Raw genomic sequence first — 12,450 nt, forward strand, 5'->3', positions numbered from 1 at the left:
GTTGGGCAATATGATTATTTATCAAAAGTCAAACTGTGTGCATTTTTTGTGAAATCACCAATTGTCAACCCTACAATATTGCCACAATAGACATTGAGGTATTTGAATTTCAGAGGATTTTTTGTAGTTCATTTCAATCATTTGCATTTGAGAACTGGAAGGAGTGGTGACCAAACGAGGTGTTAAGTAGCCTATAACCTCAAGGTTAAAGCTACTAACACAAATAGCCTATATAATTTATATCAATGTTAGTAGCTTAAGGCTACAGTGGTCACAACTTGATCTGACTGCCTCCTGTTTTAAAGATAGGATGTATCCGTTCAAAACGCTACTGACAAGTTTCCTCAGACTAGACTCCAAAGAGAAATCAGAGAGGTAACGTACACGTCGTTATGTTTTAACATTTTAATGACAACTTAACAAAAAGGCTTTTACGCGGACAGCTACGTATTATCTTACCGTTTTCAACAGATGAAAACGCCAGTTAACATGGTCTCTCGTTAAACCGGAACACCGGAGCAATTCGTAGTGGAACTTCGTGGATATAGACTATACCCCAAAATGGACCCAGGACTGACAAATAGTTTTACTCAATGACACCTAGTCTTTTTTTTTTTTAAACTGCTGTCCTGCACCCTGCCTTGTGTTACCTGTCCAGAAAAATAAAAGAGAAATTCAAACCCAAGACTAACTTCACTAACCCTAAATATTTCATCAGAAACCACACACCACTTTTTGATCACATGAGTGCTGGTAGCTTATCGCTGAACACTAGGTTGGCACAGCACACACAAACAGACAGTACACAACGAGAAATGCATTAATAATAATATAGATAGCTATGTGTCACATTTAGCACAAATAAATACCGTTAAGCTTGGTAAACAGTTCAACGTCAATAGCTACGAGCTAGCTGTGTTAGCAACTTGCTAACGATAACAGCGTCGCAGTAAACGTAACGCTATTTTGTCGAAAGATCACACTTAACTGGCAGTTAACCTTGAAATAAACCCCATAGTGTCATACAAGAATATCAATTGAATCCCTATATAAGACAGACGTTGTTACGTCAGCTCTTAAACAACAACATAGCCTGCTGCATAGCATTAGCTAGCTAGCATTTACGTTACCTTTTCTTTTCTGGTACAATTCCTGTGTCCATGTCAGGACGAAAGGACCTGAGTTGAGTCTCTCTACCGATATCAAGCTGTCTCCGGGCCCGTCGAGAAATTAACCAAAATACCGCGGTTATTTACTGCTATAAACCTGTAAATCCTCAAGCGACTTGCATACAAGCTCTCGTTGTATATATTTCGTAAAGAAATCAAGCTTTCCTCAGCTAAAAACAGCCCATTCGTCAACTCTTCTTCAAAGACCGCGTCACGCTGGAGAGGTTTTCTCCTGCTGAGACAAATGTTGCAAGTGAGTCCTGCCCCTGCCGCCGCGGGGACGCGCAGTCACATGCTGCTTGTCCATCGAGGACGAGCACAGAAAGAGCCACAGACCAAACAAAACTAATTCGACTAAAGTTACATTATTTGATTCAACTGTATGTCTATGACACCAAAATATGCATTACAAGGTTATACAAGTTTGAATGCTATTTACATGTGTTTTGGTTTTTCAATGATACTCCTATCTAGTTTGCTCTATTCTGTATGCATACTGTTTACCTTTCTAGATTATTTTTTTAAACCCCCCAAAAATAACACACCTATCACATTTATGCTGTCTATGCCTTTTATCCAGTGCTCCATCAAATAGACTTTGCCCTGTCCACCTCCAGTTCCCCATGTGGCCTGTCCCTCTCTGCCATTATATATATTTTTAATAGTTTTTAGTTTATTTGACTGTGCATAACATTTCCATGAATATGAAACTCAAGGACAGATCACTTTTCAACAGCTGAAGTGTATTGTTGTGAATTTAATCAGTGTGTTGACTTTACACATCGTAGAAAGGAGAAAGTGATGTTCTGGGTTGGTATGTCTTCACCTCACTCCACCAGACTGACAACACTTTTACAATGTTGCTGCAAAGTGTGCAATTTCAGGATATTACAGTATTCTATACGGTGATGTTAACACATTGTGTGTTAATGTAATTGTATATAGAAAGTTGGTAAGATTAACAATTTTAGATTTATATTTTCTCCAGTGCCCAGCACAAAATAGCATTTTAGCATTCCAAGATGTGTGCATTTGAGGGATTTCAACTAGAATCTACTCCACACTCACTGGCTTACAGATGGTCATTTTCCTAAAGTGATTTGGAAATGTATCTCCAGTCGGACTCCTCCTCCCATACCACTATTTGGCAGTTATACACATAGCCTGTGATTCGGCTCTTGCTTTGGAAGAGAGAAATGTTAGGAAAATTATTTCCCCCATATTAATGTATCCTTTATCCTTTATTACACCCACCAAATCAGTGTTTTCTTCAGATTTCACTCCACATTAAATTTCCTCTTTGCTATATTGTTTTACAGTTCTTTAAATGTCAGTTGTTACATCTGGCTATGGTATGTGTGTGTGTGTGTGTGTGTGTGTGTGTGTATGTGAGTAAAAGAATTAGTGAAAAGCTAAATACTATATGGATTCATCGGGTTCTTATAATATGCTAGTACAGAAATGACTGTCTGTATTCAACATTGAGTGTCATTGTAAAAATTATTCATAATGTTTACTTATTTAGTCATTCTGAATAACCCTTACAATTGTCTGGAAGTTGTCTCAGGTGCTAGCCACTCCTTTTTAGTCCTAGGCTATAGTCACTTCAGAAAGGTGAGCACATGGTACCACCTCAAACATTGTTATATTCCAAGCCCTGCCAGTAATCTTGCAAGAGCAAACATTGTGGGATTAGTATGTGAGTACTATAGTGTGCATAAATATGAGCACCTACAGGTTTTTGTTTTGGTATATACCTTTTTTACATCTTGGAATTCAAATTAAAATAAACTGAAGGGACTCTCTGCTGTGCATCAAAACCATTAACACAGCTTTGAAGGAGAAATGTTGAAACGTTCAAGAAAGATTGTGTTGTACAAGATTGCTTATTGACTGATTTGATTGTGCTTTCTGAGTCAACCCTACATAGGGTAGGAACCATGATCTAATGTAACAACCACACATGAGGTACTGAGTGTGTATGTGAACACCTCATTTTGTGTTGATGCACAAAAACTTTAACAAGTGACAACAATTAAGATTTCTACATGGAATCACACTATAGGTGATGCTGTGTAGAGTCTTTTTCATTATCTGTTGCTACTTTCAGGGGTATCAATCATACAGGTAGGACAGTGGGTCAAACACTGATTCAATCAAGCAGTGTAGAGATACTGCTCGCAGCCATCAGTAAGTTTCAGTAATGAAAGCTGAGACAAGGCTCTTAAATCTTTCCTCTCATTCAGACATTCCCCAAGGAAAGCTGCCAAACGTTAATGGGTAAACAAAATGTCAAGTCATTTAATTCAATGTCCCATTCTTTGTATAGCACACACAGCCCATCGTTGTTAGGGCAAGCTTAAAGTAGATTAGTTGGCTGCTGTTAAGTCCCTGAGATCAATGCACTTCTAACTCGAGTTGAAATGCTGTTTAACAGAGATTGAAGATGAGTGAGTGACTGAAGAGCGTCACTGCAGTATTGGCCTTCACTTATTAAAATTTAGTTTTTGTAGGTAAACATACCTTGGCATTAGCTTTTGTGCTGTAAAAGCATTGCAGAACTGCTTTCAGTTTCAGACAAATACACAGGCATTTTTGTATCTGAAGCCACCATTTTACGATATTTAGCCACATAATCCTCCACAGGATAGGGGGCTGAGGAGATAAACAGATGTTGTGTTGAGTCTGAAGACTTCCGCCCTCTAACTAACAGGAAGAGTCCTTCTCCGTTTTGTAAGGTTGGCTGTTCATGTCAAGGCAGGTTCAGCAAAGGAAACAAAAAAAAAATCCTTTCAATGAAAGTTTCTTTTTTTCCCTTTGTTACTTTAACATTTTCAATTTATATTACCAACAACACGCACTGTATTGTGTTCATGCTTCTTAAGAGTTTCCCAAAAGCATGATTCTTGTCTTTGTGTTTTTATCAAAAGCGACAGCAACGAATCAGTGTGGTTTCCTGTTTATGCGCTACTGGTTTACAATGAGAAAATTAACACTAATGTACTGCAGGGTTAAAGTTTTAAGTTATCTCCCTCTGTCTACCTCCTCCTAATTTTATATTCTAACATTGATGGTGTTTTAAGTGTTAAGCAGGGAAAATATTCAATAACGTTCTTTGATTTGCATGTTTGAAAATGCCCCTGTGTGAGCTCTCATTACCCAAGCAGTCTGCCCACAGAGCTGGAAGCTATCAAAGGCTCTGTGTTTGTTGAGAGAAAGAGTGTGTGTGTGTAAGCAGAGAGCAGTAGACTGACTGTTAGTCTTGAGAAACCTCCAGACAAATCAAGATTCAAATTGAATCGGACAATTGGCAAACACCATATTACTAGCATCATTCTTTTGATCCGGACAATTGTGTGGGGTAATCTTAAAACTTTTGGATATATCACAGTCAGCGTGAATTACCACAGAGCTTTTACCTCAGTTGTTGAATCATCCTCAACATGCTTGGCTGATCAGATAACATGGAAAACCATTGAGAGGGATTCCAAGTTTTTGTTACAGTGTGTGTTCAATAAATACATAATACACATCTGCTATTTTCTGAAACTGACTGCAGCTACTTAGACAAATCATCCTTGTGACTTTTTATTTTTCATGTCATTTAGCCAGTATATGTGGGTCTGTGAGTATTTCTTTTTAGCCAGAGTAGGGTCACATCATTGAAAAACTATTTAATCTGCTTGCTCACTCAGTCTTTCCCGGATTTTAACTGGCAGCTGGACTTTTCTGGGAATCTCTGTCAGGCTGGTTAAAACCGACTCTTGGTTTCTTCCTTTCTCTGGACAGAGATAGAGCAAAAAACAAAGAAACACAAACCATGCCCTTATGCTCCAAAAAAGTGCTTTTTCATTTAAAGTAACTGGAAGTGAACTCATCTGGAGCAAAATGTACAATAAATTTCTGAGGTTGTACAAACTACTTTGTCAAACAAGTTTACAACACACCATTTCCACACAGAAACTTGCATGAATGTATCCCAACCAAGCTGTAACATAGTCAAAACTCAATGTCATTCAAAAGATGATCACATGCCCCTTTTTGGGGAATTACAGGAGTGCTGATAAGTTCATCTGGTGCATGCCCGGTTCTTGTTGAGTATGTGTTTGGCTGATTCCTCGGCCCTTTGCACCCACATGTCTCTGGGGAATGTGACAGCATCACACTACACATACCACTGGGGGCTGTCTGAGACAAAGACACAGACACTGAGAAGAGTGAAAGTCCATGAATGACGGATCAACGAAGAGGCCCTTAGCTCTCCTGCAGTTCAGGGGAGGTGAAGGAGAAGTTACGAAACTCCTCCTGGTTGATGGAAGGGATCAGAGGGTCATCAATGGGCGTGAGGGTGGGCTCTTCTTGAGTAAAATCTGGGTCAAAGTTATTGACGTCTTCTGGAGTTTTCTGGAGGGGTTTAATAAAGAATTATTCATCAGCAGCAACATTTTAGCAAAAAGCACTGTCACAGCCACAAGGTAGGACAAAGTCAATCACTGCTTAATGTCTGCTCAGTGTCTTCCTTATCATTTATAACACACGCTATTACGCTATCAACTAAGTCATTTATGTGACTTACGATCCTGGGCTTGAAGGGTGGCTCTATTTCTCTACGATTCAGCTTCTCCCAATCAATGCCTGTGAAGAAGGTGTGGCTGGTCACAGCGCTCTCTCCACCCTCTGAGGCCACACAGCCCAGACGCCGGGCCGGGTTTTTGGTCAAGAACTGTAAAAATCAAAAGATGAATGAGTTTACACTTAAGACTAAATAATAAAAAATAATAAAAATCAGGTACTTATTGAGAAAAGATAACATGTAAGAGCAACAACAACAAACTAGGATCGAACTGATTAGAATCAGTGAATTTCTGCAGATTATTTATTATCTGTACATAATGAGGAAATGTGACATGCTTTTCAACTAGATCAGACCACAATCTTTTGGGAACAATGCCAAACTGGACTCGAGCCAGGATGATATCCAGTCAATCCCCGCCTCCCAACTCACACACACACACCCTGAATTGTTTCTGGCGTCTTCTACAATACTGAAGTCGTAGAGAGTTCAGCTAGATTCAATAAAGTGCAAGTATGGTGTCTTAACGTCCTGGTGTGGTAAACAATAAAACAATAGAACAGTGAATCACCTGTTGAACTCCAACGGTTTCTCTGCCACCAAAGTAGTGGTGGGTGGTAGAGACCAGAGGAGGCGGTCCAAACAAAACAAACTCTAAATTGAAAAACTTTGTTCTAACTTGCCTATGGGCAGAAACAAAAAAACAAATTTGTTTTAGACAGCTCTCTCTTGGCCGAGGAGTCTGTGCACACCTAAGGGCTGGCGTGACATTCAGACTAGGGTACAACAAACTGATGGGCCGCCGTCTCCACAGTGACAGTGGCCAGATTAACCCAAAGTCTTTGGAAAGCTCAATATGTCTTGCTATATCAGCTCCAAACATTATTAACTACCAGAAGCAGAAACAACTTTGCATGATTCTTCAAAAAAGTTCACTGAGAAAAATAAAGGAGATTAGAGAGATGTCAAACAAACAAATCAATGAAACAGCTTCTAGTCAGCTTTTGTTGTCAATTAATGCTGCATCGGTAACACATCGCCGTTAACGTCAAGACATTTTTTTTTTTTTTGGGGGGGGGGGGGGGGGGGGGGGGGGGGGGGGGGGGGGGACATTATGGTTCTATGTGTATGCATTCGCATGCAGGGATTTGCTGCTGCAAGCATTACTTTGATGACGTGATTTGTAGTTAAGGGGTTAAAACTGATTTTCTTTTAAACCATCCCATTTCATCAGTCTGGCCCCTGAAGTGGAAATAACTGAAGTTGAGAGACCAGCAGGGGTCAATCAGTTCAGGAGCTCACAGACCACAAAACTTGAAGAAAGAAAAACTACTGCACGCTGATGCCATCTTTCCATGGCTACACGTCAGCTGTGCCATCCTCAGCACCAGACCTGCCATGTCAGCATTTCTACATGAAGAAGCCATTCTTTACTACACCAGCAGAAACACACAAACAATCCAAAATGAATACTATTGCTAAAACTTTGTGGATTATTCATGTGGCAACCGGCAGAAAATTAATAAATGTATTAACCATTTTAAATCAATCAATCATTTAAGTAATTTATAAAGCATAAGTATCAAATATTTGCTGCAATGTGGGAGTGTTTTATATCAGTGTAACTCAAACATATTTGGGTTTTGGAGTGTTTGTTGGACAAAAGAAGTAATTTGAGGTCATCACTCTGGGCTCTGAGAAATTGTGATGACATTTTATATGGTTTTCCGATCGTATATAGATTAAATTATTACTCAATTAATCAAAAATAAACAATTAAAGTAATTATTTATTTCAAACCTTATTAATAGCTTAATCTGAAAATCAATGTCCACCTGTTAATAGAGCATCTTTATACAAATCACTAAAATAAAAATGATAAAAAAGCAATTTTTCTCAACAAACTCAACTGAACTCCATCAACTTGCTAATAGGAAAGAGGAGAACCTTCAGGATAAATAGTGCAGCAGTGTTCAAAACTACTCACACCAACAGGTATCTTTACATAACGTGTGACACTGGCAGCAGTGACACAAATTACCAGGGGAGATCATCGGTCCTGTGCTAACTCAAGCATGTTGGAATAAGAACAAGGATAAGAGGGTTGCAAAGAGGGGAGGAGTAGAGGGAGGAAGTGTCGTCATATTTATAGTTTGGGTGCTGTGGCTGGGCAGTGGACCATGCCTTAATATAGTTATGTAAGAGACCCAGGCCAAACAGCTGGCTGCCAGAGCTACATACAGCAGCCAGTCACTCTGCAGTCAAAGAGTGTCAGTCAGTCTGAAGGACAACAAATAAAAAAAAACTGATCCCAGAAATCCAGAGTAAAGCTGTTTTAACCTTTGCATTTTAATATATCATAAGGCAGGCTCATGTTAATCTGTCCAGTAATATATGGAATTGGTCTTAAGTAAATGTTGGTTATTGTTTTTTCTGCTGGTCACAAGTCCAGTGAGACATTGGTTTCCTCTATCATAGTCAAGTTTAAAAAAAGCCTCATACACATTTCCTGCAATTGTATAAAAAGTCAGACAGAGGCAACATGAGGAGGGTAAATCTAAAGAATCTAAAATCTAAAGACAGACTACAGCAACACCTGGCTTTCTTCCATTGTTATCCATTTTGCAACTTTTACAGTGGATGAACCACTTTAAAAACACAGACTCACAGCTTTGAGTATATTCACTGCCTCTGAACCGAGCCAAGACGCATAGACAATCTCTTCATTGAGGATGGATTCAAAGAGGTCATCTTCATTTTCAGCCTCAAAGGGAGCGTGTCCTGACAGCATCTCATACAGTAGCACCCCGAGAGCCCACCAATCAACCGAGGGGCCATACAGCATCTCCTGCAGGATCTGTGGAAATTTGTCACAGCATTCCATTAGAGTAAACCACCACAGCACAGAGCATTACAGCAAATTTAAAACCACTCCATGAAGTCCAGTTGGTAGACCTGTGTAGTAGTGTGTTGCCAGTGAGGCAACACACTACTACTAATAAGCTGAAGAGTTAAAAGTGTTGACTGTTGAGGACAGCAAAGAAGCTTTTCATAAATGCAGACACACATAGTTTTGGTCAACAAAAAATCTCTCAAACTTGAGCACACAGACCATCTTAATCCCTCATTATGACAACCAAGCATGTCTGTAAAGGTGCATTCTGATGTGGGGATCAGTGCTTGTCAAGTTAACAGAGCCCTTCACAAGCTGACCTCACAGGTACGCTGACTTCCAGTAAGTCAGGAGGGAGTTTGGAGTGACGAGCAGTGACCACAGTGTTTGTTTATAGTGAGGTGGTGTGAGGGAGAGAGAATGGGACTAGGAACTGCGTCATATGAACTCAGACAACCTGGGCTGTAAGAAGCTAAACGTGTTTGAATAAATGTTTTGCAGCAATCTCTAAACGTTAAAAAACTAAAATATATAAATCTGCACCAAAATATATGAAAATGTTCTGTTTCACAGGTGTGGTGGATAAAGGATACAAATGTCTGTCATTATTAGTAGATATGGGTCTGAAACTGTATGTGTATAAAGTTACAGTATGTTGGTTAAGCACATGTGTAGAAACTGACCTCAGGGGCAATGTAATCCGGGGTCCCACAGAAAGTTCCTGTGGCCGCACCTTCAAATATGCCCTCTTTGCACATGCCAAAGTCCGCCAGTTTACAGTGACCGTCTTTGTCCAGAAGAACATTGTCCAATTTTAGATCCCTGAAAGGCAAGACGAGCACAGAAAGAAACTAACATATTTGTGGTGGGGTATTGTTATTCAGCACACACGAATGGGAAATACTAATGGCTGGAAGCTAATAAGCCATCAAAGTCCAACTGGTATCAACATCTGCTAAAATGACAACTTTGTGCTCAGTCTCCAGTCGCACCCTGTGGGTGTTGTTTCTAATTATAGCTGACGGAGGTAGACATTTGTTGCGAGACAGAAAGAAGGTTTTCTAATGAGTGTGAAGCTTCTGTGGTGAAACTCCCTAACCGTTCAATGGCAGTCAAGAATAGTCAGATGACCACTTAGGCTGGCAAGAAGAAAAAGGTGATCTGATTATTTATTCAGAATCCAGGCGAGGCTAAACCTGAGCTACATGTATTGCTTGTTTTTATCACATATCCTTACAGCATAGAAAATCAGATGTGGTCACATGTACTGAGTAAATTAAGTAGAGTTATACTACTGTTACTTTGTTAATGATTAGTTATGCAATTTGGGATGGGCTTATGGTGATGTCATTTATACATAGGTTTATGTGGTTAATGGTTTATTGTCTATTTTGTTGAATGGTCTTGAATATTGTAGTTACTTTGTTATAATTTCTTAATTTTTGACAGGGTAGCTGGTGATTTTGTTTTTATTATCTAATTGAAAAGTGTATCCCTAAAAGGACCTATAGAAGAGCTAGATGGAATTACGCCCCAGCTACTCTGTTTTACTTTATTCAAATCAGACCTGTTTTATTACTAAGGTTATTAGATTGAAAACAATGTCATAGTGTTCGGTGTTGTGAAACTGATGAATGACCATGTCAGCATAAGAATTACTCACTTATAATATACAATCTCCTAAGTCTCCACAACGTGATAATATAAGGTCTTATTATTAATTGAATTGAATAGAAAATGTATTGTAAGATCAGTGGAAGTATCTTCCCCAGAGCGGTTTGTGTATGTGGGTGGCTGCCTAACCAAACGATGCAAAAGATCTGCTCTGTGTTCATGTCAGCTGGTGCTTTGTCATTTGACAGAGTGACAACTTTCAGAGTGTGAACTCTGGAGTTGAGCTCTAATTAGGTGATCCAAGTTTAGTCCAAGGTCATTTGGATAGGAGATACTATAGCACAGGGTGAGACTGAGGAACAATTACAACATTTGGGAAATGCATACAACTTTTTAAAAGGAAGAGATTTTTGTTCCTGTTTCTTTCAGCAAAAGAAACAAATAAAGGATCCTGAGTGATTTTCTCAAACAGGATGACAAATACAAAAAATGAATGAAAAAGAGACAGTTACACTGTTTGTCAGGTCAAGCAAAACTGGATTTGGTTTGATTAATCCGGTTTGCTCTTTTCCAATATAAGCCAATTGTGTAACAGTGACTCGTATACTTCATTCAGGGTGACTTTACTTCTCGTAGTCTTACAAAACGGGCCAAAAGAGAGCAACTCTGATGGTTACTCATCAAGACCACTCAGCCGCACAGTACACAGTTTAGAGTATGCAAGGGCTTAATACAAATAAAATACCAAAACTGTGGAGGCCAATAAATTGACTTATGTTTAAGTGGGTGTCTGTGAGATACTGCATATAGCCAGTTCTGCTATTTCGCAAACATTTCCATGCTCCAAAGCCCTTCCCAGTACTATTGATGAATATATTCCAGTATGAAAGTGTCCACTGAGAAATGAATCCCTAACCCTGGCAATTTTACCACCTCAACACACTGGAAAGACAAGTCTGACTTGGACTTTGAACCTCTTTTATCGTATGTGGGTCAGTCAGGTAGTGTGCTAACCAAAATATTGAGGTACTGAACTTCAAGCACAACTAACTTTGTGAAGTATAGAGTTGCACTCATTTAGAATTTCCAAAGAAGAGAAGAGGAAGTGCTGACAAACACTATGACGCACATATTGTAAAATGTTTTTTTTTTTCTGACGGAGGTAAGAGAGTAAGAGTTCATATTGATAAACTACAATGGCATTCTGAAATCTATACAAATACACATCAACTTAAGGTTAAACCATTGTGGTTATAGTCACAATTTAGCAGTGTCTTGTTATACAAGATTAATTAAAACTAATATATAGATATATATATATATATATATATATATATATATATATATATATATATATCTTTAAACTTCTTTTTCAACTGAGAAGCTATATTAAATTTATAACTTGATAAGTTATATTTAGTGGTCCCAGTGTCATATGTCAGCCTGCACCACATAGCAAGACTGTTAGCTGAAGAGGTCACATGCAGTTTGCATGCTACAACTAAAATAAGAAGCCAAAGCACAGCTTCACATCAAGCTAAGAAAAATATATCTAGAAAGATATCCAGTAGAAGATGTGCATTTTACACAACACAGTATATGTATTTTAAGCAGGCAGCATGAGCTTTGCTCTTCTTACAGTGGCCTGATGTGCAAGCTGCTCTTTGGCTTCTTATTTTAGTTTTAGCATGCAAACTGCATGTGACCTCTTCAGCTAACAGTCATGCTATGTGGTGCAGGCTGACATAGAAAATTTGGACCACTAAATGTAACTTATCATCATGCACTGGCAGCGAGTATACTGCTCTGTCATCCTACTCAATACTGAAAGTATACAACAGCATCCTAAAAGGGTTTAAAACAATATCTCAAATATCTGATTAAAATCTGAACATTAAATTATATCATTAAAAGTGCAGTTCACACAAAATGTAACCATGCTGTTTTAGCAAGCACTCTTTGGCAATCTGTTGTTACAATGTTCTTAATATTATAAGATATGGGCCTTGAGGAAAATACAGGTGATAATGAGCTTAAAACTGAACATTTAGATGTACAGCCTGAGTCCCTGGCTACAACACGGTACGTTGCAAGAGCTGGTGAAGAATTTTAATGGAAAAAAATAATTAAGGGATAATACTAGTTTTGAGATGAGACTGAGATGATGCTAAAACAACAGGGGAAAACATGATTGATGGCTT

The 12,450-nt window shown here is 38.8% G+C and overlaps 2 protein-coding genes across 2 annotated transcripts in view; both read right to left on the reverse strand.

Moving 5' to 3' along the window:
- Positions 1-1,421, reverse strand: part of hif1aa (hypoxia inducible factor 1 subunit alpha a) — a 15,785-nt gene extending 14,364 nt beyond the window's left edge. Inside the window, exon 1 of the mRNA XM_032499529.1 lies at positions 1,131-1,421. Within this exon, the coding sequence (XP_032355420.1) occupies positions 1,131-1,162 (32 nt within the window). The 5' untranslated portion in view covers positions 1,163-1,421. The remainder of the gene's footprint in view (positions 1-1,130) is intronic.
- A 3,569-nt stretch (positions 1,422-4,990) lies between these two features.
- prkcha (protein kinase C, eta, a) overlaps positions 4,991-12,450 on the reverse strand; it is a 19,966-nt gene continuing 12,506 nt past the window's right edge. The window contains exons 11-14 of the mRNA XM_032499530.1: positions 9,319-9,457; positions 8,411-8,599; positions 5,746-5,892; positions 4,991-5,573 (exon numbers count right to left, since the gene is read on the reverse strand). Of these exons, the coding sequence (XP_032355421.1) occupies positions 5,424-5,573; positions 5,746-5,892; positions 8,411-8,599; positions 9,319-9,457 (625 nt within the window). The 3' untranslated portion in view covers positions 4,991-5,423. The remainder of the gene's footprint in view (positions 5,574-5,745; positions 5,893-8,410; positions 8,600-9,318; positions 9,458-12,450) is intronic.

Source organism: Etheostoma spectabile, chromosome 20 (genome assembly GCF_008692095.1).
Source record: "Etheostoma spectabile isolate EspeVRDwgs_2016 chromosome 20, UIUC_Espe_1.0, whole genome shotgun sequence".
NCBI classification, from domain to species: domain Eukaryota; kingdom Metazoa; phylum Chordata; class Actinopteri; order Perciformes; family Percidae; genus Etheostoma; species Etheostoma spectabile.